The sequence below is a fragment of the Ictidomys tridecemlineatus genome, chromosome 5 (assembly GCF_052094955.1).
Source record: "Ictidomys tridecemlineatus isolate mIctTri1 chromosome 5, mIctTri1.hap1, whole genome shotgun sequence".
Lineage (NCBI taxonomy): Eukaryota > Metazoa > Chordata > Mammalia > Rodentia > Sciuridae > Ictidomys > Ictidomys tridecemlineatus.
Window position 1 is genome coordinate 90,664,577 of NC_135481.1, and position 16,990 is coordinate 90,681,566.

General features: G+C 41.2%; 1 protein-coding gene across 4 annotated transcripts in view; it reads left to right on the top strand.

Annotated features, from left to right (window-relative positions):
* Slc7a7 (solute carrier family 7 member 7) overlaps positions 1 to 16,990 on the top strand; it is a 58,869-nt gene that overhangs the window by 10,726 nt on the left and 31,153 nt on the right. Inside the window, exons 1-2 of one of the 4 annotated variants that reach the window (XM_078050350.1) lie at positions 3,048 to 3,224; positions 7,373 to 7,915. In XM_078050350.1, coding sequence (XP_077906476.1) covers positions 7,417 to 7,915 — 499 coding nt within the window. In that variant the 5' untranslated portion in view covers positions 3,048 to 3,224; positions 7,373 to 7,416. Of the gene's footprint in view, positions 1 to 3,047; positions 3,225 to 6,143; positions 6,330 to 7,372; positions 7,916 to 16,990 lie in introns of those variants that run through there. The other 3 variants (XM_040276320.2, XM_040276321.2, XM_021735595.3) reach the window with 3 other exon arrangements.

Genomic DNA, 16,990 nt, shown 5'->3' on the forward strand with positions numbered 1-16,990 from the left:
TATTGGCTGCAGCCAGTCAGGCCAGAGTATGGGGCTGGGCCAGAGTGTGGCCCATGTCTGAAATTCTCTGTACCTTGTCTGGAAATTCTTTAAATTTTATACTCAGAGGGGTTGTTACATGTCAGTGGGTGGGAACTTTTTTTTTTTTAGAGAGAGAATTTTTAAAAAATATTTATTTATTTTTTTAGTTTTCTCGGACATAACATCTTTGTTTGTATGTGGTGCTGAGGATCCAACCTGGCTGCACGCATGCCAGGCGAGTGCGCTACCGCTTGAGCCACATCCCCAGCCTGAGTGGGTGGGAACTTAATAGTCTTTGTCCCATATTCTTAGGCTAGACAGATGTTTCACATGTTTTCTCTGCAAACCCGGCATTTATAAGAAAGAGGAAGCTTCAAACCACGATGAGCTTTCTGCAAAACTCCTGTGAAATCCTGTTGACACTCTTTGTAAAAATCTTTCTTATGAGAAGCTTGATTATAGCAAGGGTCTTTTGGGTGATACCTGGTCTGTTTCACCTTCACTCTCTTTCACCACACCCTGCTTCCTAGATCCAGGGGAAAGGCAGGGGGTGGAATGCTTTACCCGGTGCAGGGAATGGAAGGGACACTTGGTGGGGTCCTGGTCCCCAGGAAAGATCCTGGGTCGTTGCCCCAGGTCAGACCATTTATGAAGGGCAACCCAGCTCTTCCTAGGGGCTTTGAAGGCGGGTGATAGCTGGGTCTGGTTTTGAGAAAGCGAGATCTTAGGACCTCAGACAGGAAACCAGAAAGCAAGGATAGGGAGGGAATGTGGGAGAAAGGGGCAAAGGTGAGCGCCAGCAGGTCTGGCGGGGGCGGAGACGGAGGAGAGCTGGGAAGGGGCGACGGACAGGTTTGCAGGGGGAGGGCAGAGCTGCGGGGGGGCGGGGTGGAGGGTAGCGGAAGAGCTCACGTTTTAGATTAGCGCTTCCTCTCTTCTTGAATCCCTTCGGATTTTGAGTGAACCTGAGTGCTTGTCTGCCTCTATCTTCTCTGCCCTTTGACCCTGTCGTGGCACTTCGCTTTGGCCACCTCTTCCCTGCAGACAGGTCACCTGAGCCTTGGTGTGGGATAGAGAAACTAAGAACTTCCCGAATCAGGAAAGAACATTAGATGAGGGCCTTTATGTTCTATTTTTTCCCATTAGTGAAACAAAGTCAATTTTTAAACCATTCTAAACCTTCCAATAAAACTGAAAACCATACTCTTCTTCCTTTTACCCATTTCTACCAAAAATAAGAAGTACCACTGAAGACTCCTTGCTCTAAGGAGCCAGAGGAGTAGCGTTAAGTCTGAGGGCAGACTCAAGAGCCTGCCCAGCAGCCCAGCCACATGGGAGATCAGAGTAACAGTGGTGTTCATTCATTTCTTCACCCCTGCAACGAATGACTGCAAGCCTTGCACTTGAGGATACAGTGAACAAAGCTCTTGAGATGCTTACCTTCTAGTGGTGGTGGTGATTACAACACCAGGAATGGAAAATATCACAGGGAAGAAAGTTCCAGGCAAGGAGGATAGGTGAAAGAAAAGGCATTGAAAAAACTGAAGTGGGAGCATGCTTATTGTGTGGCTACAGCAGGGTGACCAAAGTGGCTGGAGTGCAATGAGGGAGAGAACTGGGGCCATGCCAACCTGTGCTAACAGGGATGGCTTTTTGCTCCTCTCCCTAGGACTTCCCTCATAGCTTGAACCTGAACCCAGGGTAAGTTTAAGGGGCAGGCCATCTGGGAAGCAGCCCAGGTCTAAAAAGGCAATAAATTATCATTGGAATAATCCAGATATTTGGTGCCTCTGATTTCTGAGTCTCTTTGTGAAATATAAGTTGGCTTCCATCCAGTGGCCCAGACAGAATCCTGGAGGACTCCTTACCTAGACCACCTGTCTGTAGAGTAATTTGCAACAAGCAGGTGCAAGTTGCAGGGTGTAGCCTGGAGATCTGGGAGCTATCAATTACCTAAGGCAACAGTCACAACCGGAATTCTGAAAATGCATGGTGCACTGTGACGTGTCCCTCCCCAGGACAGGTATTAATGCTATTGTCTACCTTTAAAGTGGTTTAATATGCTTACCAAGAAGTAGTCTGCCTCAGAAAATTGCATGTGATGAATTTATATAATAACCTCTAATTTTGAATGTAAAGAAATATACTTATGCAGTTTTTATTTTGAGAAAACTGTATTTCCTCTATCTCAGTAAGCAAAACAGATATTTATGTATTTTTGGTATTGGGGATTGAACTCAAGTGGTGCTCTACAATTGAGTTACATACTCAGTCCTTTTTCTTTCTTTCTTTTTTTTTTTTTTTCAGTTTTGAGATAGAGTCATGCTAATTGCTGAGGGTCTAGCTAAATTGCTGAAGCTGGCCCTGAACTTGTGATCCTTCTGCCTCAGTCTGTGGGATTACAGGTATGGGCCATCATGCCCAGCTTCCACATGTTTAAACAGTAGTTTGCAGCAACTCAGAAATCTGCCCAGGGTGCCACAGCATTGTTGGCTCTTACCTGGCAACTCAGACTCACACTTTAACATTACCTGAACCATTTGGGGAACTGGGCAATGAGTGGGCTTTTTTGATGTCTTGATGTATGCTTGGCTGCACCCATGGGGGCCCTCTTTGGTGTATATTATCTTCTTTGACTTGTTTTAGGTGCTGAAATGGCTTGGAAACTCTTGAGATGGGATGGCAGAATTCCATTGCCCTAACCATAGGATCCTATGCCCCTGTAGGACTAAACACAGACTGTGAGTGGGAGAGGGAGTAAGAAAAGGAATGAGGGGAAGAGGGGAGGTGGGGAATTGTAAGGGTCCTCTGGAGGGCACTGTAAATTGCAAGGAAAACTAAAGTGCTTAGTAAACTTAAGATAACAAGGAAGATCAGGGGTTGGTGTGGAGAGGAGGTGGAGCTGAGACAGTGGAGAAGGTGCCTGGAGGCCGAGCGGGCAAGAATCTCTGGGTTGGTGCAGGCAATCCGAGCTCCAGCCCCTCCCCTAGCCCCTCCCCGCTGCCGGCCAGAGTCGCACATGTGTTTTCCTGTTTTTCCATTTCGGTCCCCGTCACCCTCTGCCTTTTCTGCTCCTCAGAGTCAACAGCTGCTGCAGCACGAGCCATACCCCTGTTACCCCTAACTATCACCTTCCCTGGCCCCCTTCCCAGGGCTTGCTGGTAGCCCCTCCTCCCTGCACTTTCCCAAAGGTCAAGAGACAGGTAAGAAGTGGGAGAGGGACAATGGGCGAGAGGGGAAGAGGAGAGGATGGAGTGCGTCCTGAAAATCAACCGGAGGGAGATTCAAGTCTTAGTTCCTGATCCCAGTCCTGGCCTCACTAGGTAGTCTCTGGCCCAGAGACTTCAGCCCTTGTTAATGGGAACTCTGGTCATAGGACTAAACAATTTGCTTTCTTGTTTCACATCCCCCCCCCCCCCCCCCCCCCGCCGCCACACACACACACACACACACACACACACACACACACACACACATACACACGAAGGAGGACCGCAGTTACAGTGGAGTATAGAAAAACAAATGGAGAACGTAGAACTGGAGAGGGAGGGGCTGAGCATGTAGCTTGGAGTGATGGGGAATCCAGCCATACCAGCATGTGTCTGTTTGGTTTCTGTTGTTAGGGGAGGCAACACAGACTAGTTGGAGCCAGAAAGGCAGGCCATGGGGGTATCTGGGAGAGATAGCATATTCTTACAGTAGCTCCCTGAACTTGGCTGAGGAGCCATGACCCAGAACTGTGTACTGGTTCCCAGAGAAGTGTGTTTTGGTGTTAGTTTTGGAGGGTGGGATCAGGGCACCAGGCTCCACTGGCTGCTCTGCCAGGCGCATGCTAGCTAGGGGCCCTGCTTCCTGCTTTCCTGAACCCTTGAGTCTGACACTTCTTCCACAGCTATAAGAGGAGTGTGTGGTTCTGTAATATTCACAGGGTCCTCAGAGATGACACCCCAAAAAAGAGAAAGGTCATGAGGGGTGCTGTTATCTTATAAGGCTTCTGTAAAGCCAGGGTGGCAGAACCTCTTTGGGAGAGCCTGGAGGTGCTGCTTGGCCCAGGGTGCCTGAGGATAAAATCATTACCCTGAAACTGAGGTCCTCAGGGAGGAGTGAGATGCCAGAGGTGCTGCATTCTTGCCTATGGTGCTAGGCTGTAGATGAGAAAAGAAGGGATATCTCCATGAATGACAGCCTCCCCTGACCAGTTGGTGAGGCTAGGAGATTCCACTCAACATTTCCTGGTGAGACCACTAGGGCATGCTGTTTGCTAGAGTGTAGTTGGATTTGTCTCAAGTTTCTTGAGAGGACTTCACTTTTCTGATATCACCAGTCATCACCAGTCATGAACATTCTTGTACACTTCTCTCCTTGTGCTCCCTTACTGTTTTCCTTTCCTTTGTCTCTCCTTCATTTTTTTTTTCTTGAGGTCACATTGAGACACATGCTCACCCCTTGGTGCCAATGAATGTGGTCTTAAAAAGGCAAGAGTGGTTTGTGTTTCTGTTTGCATTAGAAATGGGTACCCTAATAATTTCAGTGATGCCAACAGGTCTTTTTTTTAAGACATTGATGAACCTTTATTTTATTCATTTATTTATATGTGGTGTTGAGAATTGAACCCAGTGGCTCACACATGATAGACTCTACCACTGAGCCACAACCTCAGCACTAACAGGTCTTATAATTATTTCTTATCCTCTCCCGGGAACAGCCAGGAAGTAGGTGGACAGAGGAGGCCAGAGGCTTTCTTTTTAATCTAATCATATCATCCCCCAGGTAATTCATTAGGGAGCCACCTGAAGTGCTTTGCTGTCTGACAGGAAGCCTTAGAGACTAGGGCAGGTTGAAGGGGTGGGACATTGTGGAGATAGCATAGTTCTGCGATTACAAGTGTTATGTGTGCTCTGGGTTTTAGCTGCCTGCCTCCCTTTTTATTGGCACCCTGCTAGTGAACATACCTGCCCCCGTAGAAGGCATAGTGAACATACCTGCCCATAGGCTGTAGGGAGGGTTCAATGAGATAACTCATTCAAGGGCTTAGCTGTGGCCTGATTAAATCTCAATAAGTTCTGTAATTATTACAGGAGCATATTTGGAGGTGCAAGTTTAAGGAGCTAGAATGGGAGCATGAAGAGTAGAGATCAGTTTCCCAGGGATATTTAGATCTCTGTTCTCTTGTTGTAGAATAACAAAAAGTGGGTTAGGAAGAGTGTAAGAAGGGACCGACACTTGGATTTCAGAAAGGATAGAGTGTATTTCTGTTGATAATAGTCCAGAACATCAGATTTAAAGTAGACTATAGAGATAGACTAAACTGCCTGATTTCTAAAAACTGGCCAACTTCTGCTTGTTCTGGGCCTGTATGGCCAGGATAGCTCACAGAAATCTTATTTCCAATTTATTTATTTATTTTTCTAGGCAAGCACTCTACCATTTAACTACAATCTTAGCCCTCTCCATATTTTTAAGAAATTGGAGTCAAGTTGTATTTGGAGAAGGTATATGCAAAGAATTATGGATACTCTAGAGATCTTGATTTTTTTTTTCCTAAGAATGATGGGATGGAGAGAGAGATGTAGCTAGAGGTTTGATCTCATTTCTTGACTATTTTTCCTTTAAAGTAGTGTGAAGTTCAGACTTTGGATAATGACCCAAGTAGCCACCCGTCTCTGCATAGGGAAGTGTGTAGAGTCCTCCTCTTAGGCCACCCAATCATGGGGTATAGGAATGGCTCTTATACTTCCTCTAATTCTCAGCATGTGAACAAGCCTTTGTGTCACACTCTGCAACCTTCCTGCCTTTCTTAATTGTTTGGGGTGAGGAGAAGTGAGGATAGGGTGGGGCACAGAGGACGGAGAGGGGTCTGTGTCACCGCCCTGTCTTCAGCTAACTTGTTGGGGCATAACTTCCCCATTAGACAGAAAAGGCACGCAGCTGGCTGTCCTTTCTTCTGGGCCCTCAGTTCTGGAGCAGAGCTGACAAAGGAGATTCCTGAGAGAGCGCCTTCTTATCGCAGAAAGTGCTGAGTCCAGAGCTCCTTGCTGCCCCTTTTGCAGATGCAAAGGGCCTGTGAACCTTGGACCCAGACGATTGCTTAACTCTCCTCTTCCTTTTCCTCACCCCTTCCTTTGCTTGCTCCCTTGCCCCACCCCCCTTCCTGACTTCACTTAAATCCTTAGGCATTTGCCTGGCCTTCCCTTTTACTGCTGGTTGAGAGGAGGAACAATTGGATCATCCTTCTGGGAGGGTGCATTTCTTTCAGTGACTGCTGCTGGCTACTGCTGTGAGGACCTGCTTACATCCAGGGCCGGGGAGTGAGTGTGCCTCTCACCCTGTCCTCTTGTCCGCACTTACCTGCTAACTCCTCTCTGCTTCTCTGGCTGCTCTGTAGTATCCTATCCCTGCCTCTCCCCAGTGCCTCTTGCCTTAGTATCTCTTCATTTTCCTGAATAGCTATTTCTAGTTTCTTCTCAGCTGTCTCCTGCTCTGTGTTTCCCTGCATCTGCTGCCTGGTTTTAGCTGTTTTCTTGCCTTGGTTTTGAGTGGTCTCTCTCTCTCCAACAGCAACTCCAGGGGTAGTGGAGAGAGGGGAAGCTTCTTCCTTTCTAGGTTCTGCTGTATATTTGGGTCACCATCTCTCATTCATACATTTTTGAGTGATACAACTATGCCAATATGAGGAGAGGCTTGGAATACTAGAGACTGGGAAAAGGATCTAGGAAAGGAAAAACAAAAAGAAGCCTGTCTTCTTTCAGGATGGGTGGGGTGGCTTGGGCTTGGGCACCAGCTGAGGGTTGTTAATGGATGCTCCTTGAGCAGGGAGATGGCTGTTAGTTTCTAGCAGGAAAGCTCTGAAGCCTTTAGATTTGCTAGAGTGAGTGTCTTTGGGGAAAAGATCAGCATTGTGGGGAGATCCCACAGAGTAGCTGCCTGCAGGGTTGGTTGCATCTCAGCACAGGTGATAGGTGAGACTGAAATTAGAGAGAAGATAGACTTTTTGGATATATCTGAAAACTCAGGGTCAATCCACTATAATTATACTTGGGAGCTGCCAAACTGCCTTCGTACCTACTAGTCTTGTGTTACAGCTGGCTCAGGCAAAACCAGGATTTAGTTTTCTATTTGGAAAATGAGGTGGGCTGCATCATCATAATGAAGAGGCAGATGCTTTCCATTTTAAAAATTCAAGTTGGGGTCATTTTGATGAGCCAGCCAGAAGAAGAGGTTTTTCCAAGGTGGGAAGCAAGAGAGAGGTCTCTGAGTGGTGGGTGGGCTGCCCATACTGGCCCCTGTTGGGTAAGGGGTGGGGAACTACACATTTATCAATTACACCATATTTCTCATCTTTCTTCCTTAGAGGGCAATGCCAGGAAGCTGGTGAAGGCTCTCCTCTCCTCCACCATGGTTGACAGCATCAAATATGAAGTGGCCTCCCAGCAAGAGGCTGATGATTCTCCTTTGGGCCATGGGGCCAGCCCAGGAGCCCAGCAGATAAAGCTGAAGAAGGAGATCTCACTACTTAATGGCGTGTGCCTTATTGTGGGGAACATGATTGGTTCTGGAATCTTTGTCTCCCCCAAAGGTGTGCTCATGTACAGTGCCTCCTTTGGCCTCTCCCTGGTCATCTGGGCTGTTGGGGGCCTCTTCTCTGTCTTTGGGGCCCTTTGTTATGCGGAATTGGGCACCACCATTAAGAAATCTGGGGCCAGCTACGCCTACATTCTGGAAGCCTTCGGGGGACTACTTGCCTTCATCCGCCTCTGGACTTCCCTGCTCATCATTGAGCCCACCAGCCAGGCCATCATTGCCATCACCTTTGCCAACTACATGGTGCAACCTCTCTTCCCCAGCTGCAATGCTCCCTATGCCGCTGGCCGCCTGCTGGCGGCTGCCTGCATCTGTAAGTGGGGTTGGGGAGGAGAGTGGTGTGGAGGACTGGGCTAAGGTGGGGGTGTGTGGATCCAGGCAGGAAGCAAGGAGTTGGAAAGGAATGCCTTTGATAACACCTATTTTGTGATTTTTAAATTAATGTATGCTGTGAGCTGGGGTTGTAGCTCAGTGGTTGGGTGCGTGCTTAGCATGCTGGAGGTCCCAGGTTCATCCCCAGCAAGCAAAAAGAAAAACAACTATGCTTTGTGTTTCAAATGGTACCACAGTGTAAATGAAAGCAAGCAACTCACCTTTCTCCAACTTCTCATGCTAAGCCTATTAGCATTTAGTGTGCTTTTCCTGAATTTTTTTCTTGCTCTTTCAAGAGAAGTAGTTTTGACTGGGTGTGGAGATTGGTGCTTTGTATCCCAGCTGCTAGAGAGGCTGAGGCAGGAGGACTTCAAATTTGAATTAGGCCTGGGCACCTTGAATTCTCTCTATCTCAAAACCAAATAAGAAGGGCTAGCACAACCCTGTAATCCCAGCAACTCAGAAGGCTGAGGTAGGAGGATCACAAATTTAAGGCCAGCCTCAGCAACTTAGTGAGGTCCTGTCTCAAAACATAAAAAGAGCTGGGGATGTGACTCCGTGGTTAAGTGCTCCTGGGTTCAATCACTGGTACCAAAATAATAATAATAATAAATAAAAAAAATAAAGTGCTAGTAGTTTTGTTGACTTTTATTTATTTATTTAATGTTTTTTTAGATGTTGATGGATCTTTATTTTATTTATTTATTTATTTATATTTGGTGCTGAGAATCGAAACCAGGGCAAGTACTCTGCCACTGAGCCACAACTCCAGCCCTTGTCATGTCTTTTAAAAGAACAGATGTTTTGGGGGGTGGGGTGGGGTGGGGTTATTGGGCATTGGACTCAGGACCTCACACAAGGTAGGTAAGTGCTCTATTACTGACTTATGCTCCCATCCCTTTTTATTTTATTTTCAAACAGGGTCTCGCTAATGTTCCCAGCCTGGTGTTGAATTTGTAATCTTCCTGCCTCAACTTCTTGAGTAACTTGGATTATAGGTGTGCACCACCATGCCCAGCTCTATTCTATATATAATTCTGCAGTGTGTGCTCCTGCTGTTCATCCATTGATAGACATCTAGCTTGTCTTGGCTGTTGTGAACAGTGCTGCAATAAACATGGAGTGCAGATAGATGTCTGTTCAACATACTGATTTCATTTTTTTTCTTTGGTATACTCAGTGCCCAGTAGTGGGATTGCTGGATCATATGATAGTTCTATTGCTAGTTTTGAGGAAACTGCTTGCTGTTTTCTATAATGGCTGTACTTATTTACTTTTCTATCAATAGCATATGAGAATTTCCCTCCTTTCTCTGTATTCCTGTTAGCATTTTTTTTCCTTTTCAGTTCCTGAATGAACCCAGGGATGCTCTACAACTGAGCTATATCCCTTTATGTATTTTATTTTGAGACAGGGTCTCTTTAAATTGCCAAGGCTGTTCCCAAACTAGCAATTCTCCTGCCTCAGCCTCCTGAATAGCTGGGATTACATTTGTGTACCATCACATGCAGCTTGTATTTCCTTTTTTTTAGACAGGTCTACTTGGGTCATTTACCTCTTTAAAAATTTTATTTTTGTTAAGTTTTGGGTATTGAACCTGGGGTGCTATTTATTGAACCCAGGGTGCTCAATCACTGAGCTACATACCCTATCCTTTTTAGTTTTATTTTGAGATAGAATATTTGTGCATTTAAATTAAAGGCTGTCCTTAGGCTTGTGATTTTTTTTGCCTCAGTGTCTCTGAGTAGATGAGATTTCAGGTGTTCAGGACTCCATGCCTGGCTTCATCCATTTAAAATCATATTATTATTATTTTTTAATTTTTAAAATTTGTTCTAATCAGTTATACATGACAGCAGAATACTCTTTGATTAATTGTACACAAATAGAGCACAAATTTTCACTTCTCTGGTTGTACACGAAGTAGGGTCATACCATTTGTGCAATCATACACTTAGGGTAATGATATCTGTCTCATTCCAACATCTTTCCTATCCCCATGCCCCTTCCCTCTCTTCTCCCTCCCTTTGTCCAATCCAAAGTTTCTTCACTCATCCCATCCATGCTCTCCCTCATTATAGATTAGCATCCACTTATCAGAGAAAACATTCAGCATTTGTTTTTTTGGGATTGGCTTACCTTGCTTAGCATGATATTCTCCAACTCCATTCCTTTACCTGCAAATGCCATAATTTTATTCTCTTTTACTGCTGAGTAATATTCCATTGTGTGTGTGTGTGTGTGTGTGTGTGTGTGTGTGTGTGTATATATCATAGTTTCTTTATCCATTCATCTATTGAAGGGCATCTAAATTGGTTCCACAGTTTGGCTATTGTGAATTGTGCTGCTATAAACATTGATGTGGCTATATCACTGTAGTATGTTGATTTTAAGTCCTTTGAGTATATACCAAGGAATGGGATAGCTGGGTCAAAAGGTGGTTCCAAGTTTTTTAAGGAATCTCCATACTACTTTCCAGATTGGTTGCTCCAATTTGTGGTCCCACCAGCAATGTATGAGTGTGCCTTTCCCCCCCACATCCTTGCCAACACTTATTGTTTTTTGTATTTTTGATAACTGCCATTCTGACTGGAATGAGATGAAATCTTTGAATAGTTTTGATTTGCATTTGTCTAATACTAGAGATGTTGAACATTTTTCAGTATATTTGTTGATCGATTGAATATCTTCTCTCGAGAAGCATATGTTCAGTTCTTTAACTCATTTATTGATTGGGTTGTTTGTTTTTCTGGTGCTAAGTTTTTTTGAGTTCTATATACCCTGGAGATTAGTGCTCAATCTGATGTGCATGTGGTAAAAATTTGCTCCCGTACTGTAGGTTTTCTCTTCATCTCATTGATTGTTTCTTTTGCTGAGAAGAAGCTTTTTAGTTTGACTCCATCCCATTTATTGCTTCTTAATTTTATTCATATTATTATTATACTTTTGTGTTGTTTGAGTTCCTTATATTTTCTGGAAATACTCTCTTGGTGGATGAATAGTTGGTAAATATTTTTTTCCATTGTGTAGGTTGTCTTTTCAAACTGTTGATTCTTTTGGTGTAATAACCTCTTTAGTTTGATATAGTTCTGTTTGTCAGTTTTTGCTTTTGTTGCCTGTACTTTTTTGGCAAAAAGTTTTGTTTAGATCAGTGTTCTGGAGTATTTCCCCTATGCTTTCTTTCTAGTAATTTGAATGAATCTTACATTTAAGTCTTTGGATTAATTTCTGAGCTAATTTTGTACATAGTGAAAGAAAGAGGTCAAGTAATTTTGTGTTCTCCAATGTATGTTCTTACTACCTTTGTCAAAAATCAGTTGACTGTAAGTAGGTAGATTCATTTCTGGGTTCTTCATTCTGTACCTTTGAACTTTTAGCTGTTTTTAAGCTAGTACCAAGATGATTTTGTTATCATAGCTTTGTTATTGTAATAACAATATTGTTATTGTAATATGTTTTGAATATTGTAATGTGTTTTGAAGTTAAGTATTGTAATGACTTTATCTTTGTTCTTTTTTGATCAGGAGTGCTTTGGCTTTTCAGGACTTTTTGTGGTTCCATGTTAATTTCATGATTGTTTTTTCCTAGTTCTGTGAAGGTCATTTTTATTCCGAATGGAGTTGCTTTGATTGGAGTTGCATTGGAATTGCATACAAATAGCTTTGGGTAGTAAGAACATTTTAAACATATTCTTTAATCCATGAATATGGGATATCTTTCCATTTTTTTGAGTCCCCTTCATTTTCTTTCTTTCTTTCTTTCTTTCTTTCTTTCTTTCTTTCTTTCTTTCTTTCTTTCTTTCTTTCTTTCTTTCTTTTTTTAGAGAGAGAGAGAGAGAGAGAGAGAGAGAGAGAGAGAGAGAGGATTTTTTAATATTTATTTTCTAGTTTTTCGGCGGACACAACATCTTTGTTTGTATGTGGTGCTGAGGATCGAACCCGGGCCGCACACATGCCAGGCGAGTGCGCTACTGCTTGAGCCACATCCCCAGCCCCCCTTCATTTTCTTTCATAATTGTTTTGTAATTTTTATTGTAGAAATCATTCTCTAGTTGTTTTATTATATTTTTTGTAGCTATTATAAGTGAGATTGCTTTCTTGATTTACCTCAGCTATTTTGTTATTGGTGTATTAAAATGTTACTGATTTTTGCATATTGATTTTGTATTTTGCAACCTTACTGAATTTGTTTCAGTTCTAAGTTTTTTGATGGAGTCTTGAGTTTATTCCTTGTATCCTTCTCTATATATCCTTTTAAAAAAACTAATTAATTAATATATTTTACAGAATGCAATTTGACATATTGTACACAAATGGAGCACAACTTTTCATTCTTCTGGTTGTACATGGTTCAGAGTCACTCCAGTAGTGTAATCATACATGTATATAGGGTAATAATGTCTGTCTCATTCTACTGTCCCTTCTGTCCTCATAACCCCACCCCTCCCCTCACTTCCCTCTACACAAACCAAAGTTCCTTCATTCTTTCCTCTTCCCCCTGCCCCATTATGGATCAGCATCCACTTATCAGAGAAAACATTTGGCTTTTGGTCTTTGGGATTGGCTTATTTCATAAGTGAAATAATATGCATGATATTCCCTAGTTCCATCCATTTACTAGCAAATGCCATTGATTTACTTCTTGTGCTTTAGGAGTCTTGTTTAGGAAATTAGTTCCTTAGCCAACATGATGAAGATTTGGGCCTACTTTTTCTTATATTAGGCACAGGGTCTCTCTTCTAGCATCTAAGTCTTTGTTCCACTTTGTATTGATTTTTGTGTAGGGTGAGTGATAGAGGTTCGAATTTATTCTGCTACATATGGATTTCCAGTTTTCCCAGCACTCTTGGTTGAATAGGCTATCTTTTCTAATGTTTGTTTTTGGTACCTTTGTCTAGTATGAGACAACTGTATTTATGGGTTTGTCTCTGTCTTCCATTTTGTATCATTGGTCTACATGTCTATTTTGGTCCTAATACCTTACTGTTTTTGTTACTATTGCTCTGTAGTATAGTTTAAGTTTTAATATTGTGAATGCCTCCAGCTTTATTCTTCTTGCTTAGGACTGCCTTGGCTATTCTGGGTCTCTTATTTTTCCAAATGAATTTCATGATTGCTTTTTCTAGTTCTATGAAGAATGTCATTAGGATTTTTATAGGAATTGCATTAAATCTGTATAACAGTTTTGGTAGTATGGCCATTATATTAATTCTGACTATTCAAGAGCATGGGAGATCTTTCCATCTTCTGAGGTGATCTTTCAATTTCTTTCTTTAGTGTTCTATACTTTTCATTGTAGAGATCTTTCACCTCTTTTGTTAGATTGACTCTCAAGAGAACTATTTATTTATTTATTTATTTGGAGACTATTGTGAATGGGGTTGTTTTCCTAACTTCTCTTGCAGTGAATTCATTGCTTGTGTATAGAAGTGCATTTGATTTATGAGTATTGATTTTATATCCTGCTACTCTGCTGAATTCATTTATTAGTTCTTGAAGTTTTCTGGTAGAATTTTTTGGATCTTCTAAATGTAGAATCATGTCATCAGCAAATAGTGGTAGTTTGAATTATTCTTTTTCTATCTATATCCCTTTAATGTCTTTCATGCATGATTATTCTAGCTAGAATTTCAAGGACTTTGTTGAATAGAAATGGTAAAATGGGATATTCCTGTCTTGTTCCAATTTTTTCAATTTTTCTCCATTTAGAATGATGTTAGCCTTGGGCTTTTACAACATTGAGGTATGTTCTTACTACACCTAATTTTTCTAGTGTTTTGAACACGAAGAGGTGCTGTATTTTGTCAAATGCTGTCTCAGCATCTATTGAGATAATACTATGATTCTTGACTTTAAGTCTTCTGATGTGATGTATTATGTTTATTGATTTTCATGTGTTGAACCAACCTTATATCCGTGTCTTTATATCTTTATATGTATCCTCTATGTAAAATCATGTCATCTGTAAACAAGAATAATTTGACATCCTCTTTCCATATTTTGATGTCTTTTACTTTTTTCTCTTGCCTTATTCCTGTGGCTGAGACTTCCAATACTGTATTAAGAGTGGTGAAAGTGGACATCCTTGTCTTTTTCCTGACTTTAGGGGAAATAATTTTAGTGTTTCCTTATTTAACATGATATAGGCTGTGAATTGTCAATTATGGTCCTTATTATGTTCTATATCTACTTTTCTGAGAATTTTTATCATGAAGGAATGTTGAATTTTATTGAATGATTTTTCTGCATTGAGATGATCATATGGGGTTTATCCTTTATTCTGTTAATGTGATGTATCATGTATACTGATGTATCTATATTAAATCATCTTTTCATCCCTGGAATAAATATTACTTGATTATGGTGCATAATCTTTTTTTATGTACTGTTGGATTTCATATGCTAGAATTTTTGCATCTATGTTTATTAGGGATATTGGTCTATGGTTTTCTTTTTTGGCCTGTTCCTTGTCTGGTTTTGGTATCAGGGTAATATTGACCTTATAGAGTGAATTTGGAAGGGTTTTCCTCTTAATATTTTGGAATAGTTTGAAAATAACTATCATTAGTTCTTTAAAAGTTTGGCACAGGGCTGGGGAAGTAGCTTAGTGGTTGGATGCTTGCCTGGCATGTGTGAGCCTTGAGTTTGATCCCTAGCACTGGGGAAAAAAAGTATTACAAAATATAGTAGCAATGCCACTGAGTCAGCTTTTCTTTAGGAGACTTTTATTGTTGACTCAATCTTTTGTTGTTGTTGTTGTTCAGGTTTTCTATGTCCTCATAGTTCAATTTTGGTAGATTCTATTTGTCTGAAAATTTATCCATTTCTTCTAGGTTGGCCTATAATTGTTCATAATAATCCGTAATGATTTTCTGTATTTCTTTGGTATTAGTTATAATCTCTCTCTCTCTCTTTTTTTTTAAATTTTTTTTATTTTTTAATTTTTTGAACCAAGGATTGAGCCCAGGGGCACTTAACCACTGAACAACATTCCTAGCCCTTTTTTATTTTGAGACAGGGTCTTGCTAATTTGCTTAGGGCCTTAATAAATTTTTGATGCTGGCTGTGAACTTGAGATCTCTCTGCCTCAGCCTTCTGAGCTGCTGAGATTACAGTTATGCAACACTGCACCTGACTCCTTTTTTAGCTCTGATTTTATGTATTTGAGTCTTCCCCCAACCCCTACTCTTGTTGGATAGTCTAGCTAAAGATTTGCACATTTTATCTTTCCAAAAAATCAGTTCTTGTCTGGGGATGTAGCTGAATGGTAGAGCACTTACATAGCATGTGCAAGGCCTTGGGTTCAGTCTCCAGTGTGGCAAAAATTAATTAAAAAACAACAACACTCTTGTTTCATTAACTATTCTATTGTTTATAAGTCTCTATTTACTTTATTTCTGTTCTGATCTTTATTTTTTCATTCAACTAGCTTTAGGTTTGGTTTGTCATTGTTTCTCTAGTTCTTTGAGTTGTGTCATTAGGTTGTTTATTTGAAATCATTCTGGTTTTGTTTGTTTGTTTTTATTGTTATTGGGGAATTTAATCCAGGGGTGCTATACCCCTGAGTTTCATCCCAGCCATTTTTAATTTTATTTTGAGACAGGGTCTTGCTAAATTGCCAAGTCTGGCCTTGAACTTGCAATCTCTCTGCCTCAGCCTCCTGAGTTATTTGGGTTATGGCATGTGCCGCCACACCCAGCTGAAATCATTCTGTTTCTATGATGTAGGCCCTGATAGCTATGAACTTCCCTTTTAGTTATTTTGCTGTATTCCATAGTTTTTTTTAAAAATAGTTATTTATATTTATGTGGTGCTGAGTTTTGAACCCAATGTCTCACACATGCAAGGTAAGTGATCTACCTCTGAACTACAGCTCCAGTCCCAAGCTACAACTTCAGTCCCTCCCATAAGTTTTATTATGTTGTTTTCATTTTCATTTACTTAATAAATTTTAAAAATTATCTTTTTACTTTCTTCATTGACCCATTGGTCCTTCAAGATAATATTATACTTTTCCATGAATTTGTGTAATTCCTAAAGTTCTTCTTGTTGATTTCTAGTTTTATTATATTTTGGTCAGAGAAGATATATGCCATGTGTTAGTGTTGTATTACTGTAATTAAATTCCTGAGACAATCAACTTAAAAAGAGGAAAGTTTTATTTTAGTTTTGTAGGTTTAGTCCATGGTTAGTTGGCCCTGTTGCTTCTGGGCCTACGGTGAGGCAGTACTTGCTCATGGGAGCACATAGTAGAGGAAGCCTATTCACCTCACAGCTAGAATGAAAAAGAGGACAAGGAGGAGCCAGGTTCCCAATATCCCCATCAAGGGCATGCCCCATGTGACCAGAAGATTTCCTAAGACCTCCTCTTAAAGGTTCCACCACCTCCCAATAGTGCTAAGTCTTTAGCACATAGACTTTAGGGGACTCTCATCTAAACCATAGCATCCTATGTTTCCATTTTTTTTTTTAATTTGCTGAAACTTGTTTTTTGGCTTAATATATGGTTTATCTTGGAGCATGTTTTTTATACTGATGAGAAGAATTCTGCAGTTATTGGATGACATGTTATGTACATGTTTGTTAGGTCCATTTTGTCGATAGCATAGTTTAATTTTAATGTTTCTTTGGTGATTTTTTTATTTTGTCTGGATGATCAGCCCTTTGATGAAAGTGTTGAAGTTGTGGCATCAAAGTCCAAACTATTATTAGATTCTCTTTCTCCTTTTAGATCTAATAATGCTTGCTTTATATAACTTGGTGCTTAATACTTACAGTAGTTATTTCCTCCTGTTGAACTGATTGCTTTAGTATGCTTGTCTCTTTATGGTTTTTCTTTTTTTAAGGCAAGATCTTGTCATGTTGCACAGGCTGGCCTTGATCTGGGCTCAAGTGACCCTCCTGCTTCAGTTTCTTGAGTAACTTAGACTATAGGCACGTGCCACTATTCCCAGCTTCTTTACAGTTTTTGAAGTTTATCTGATATCAGTATAGCTACTTCTGCTTGCTTTTGTTTT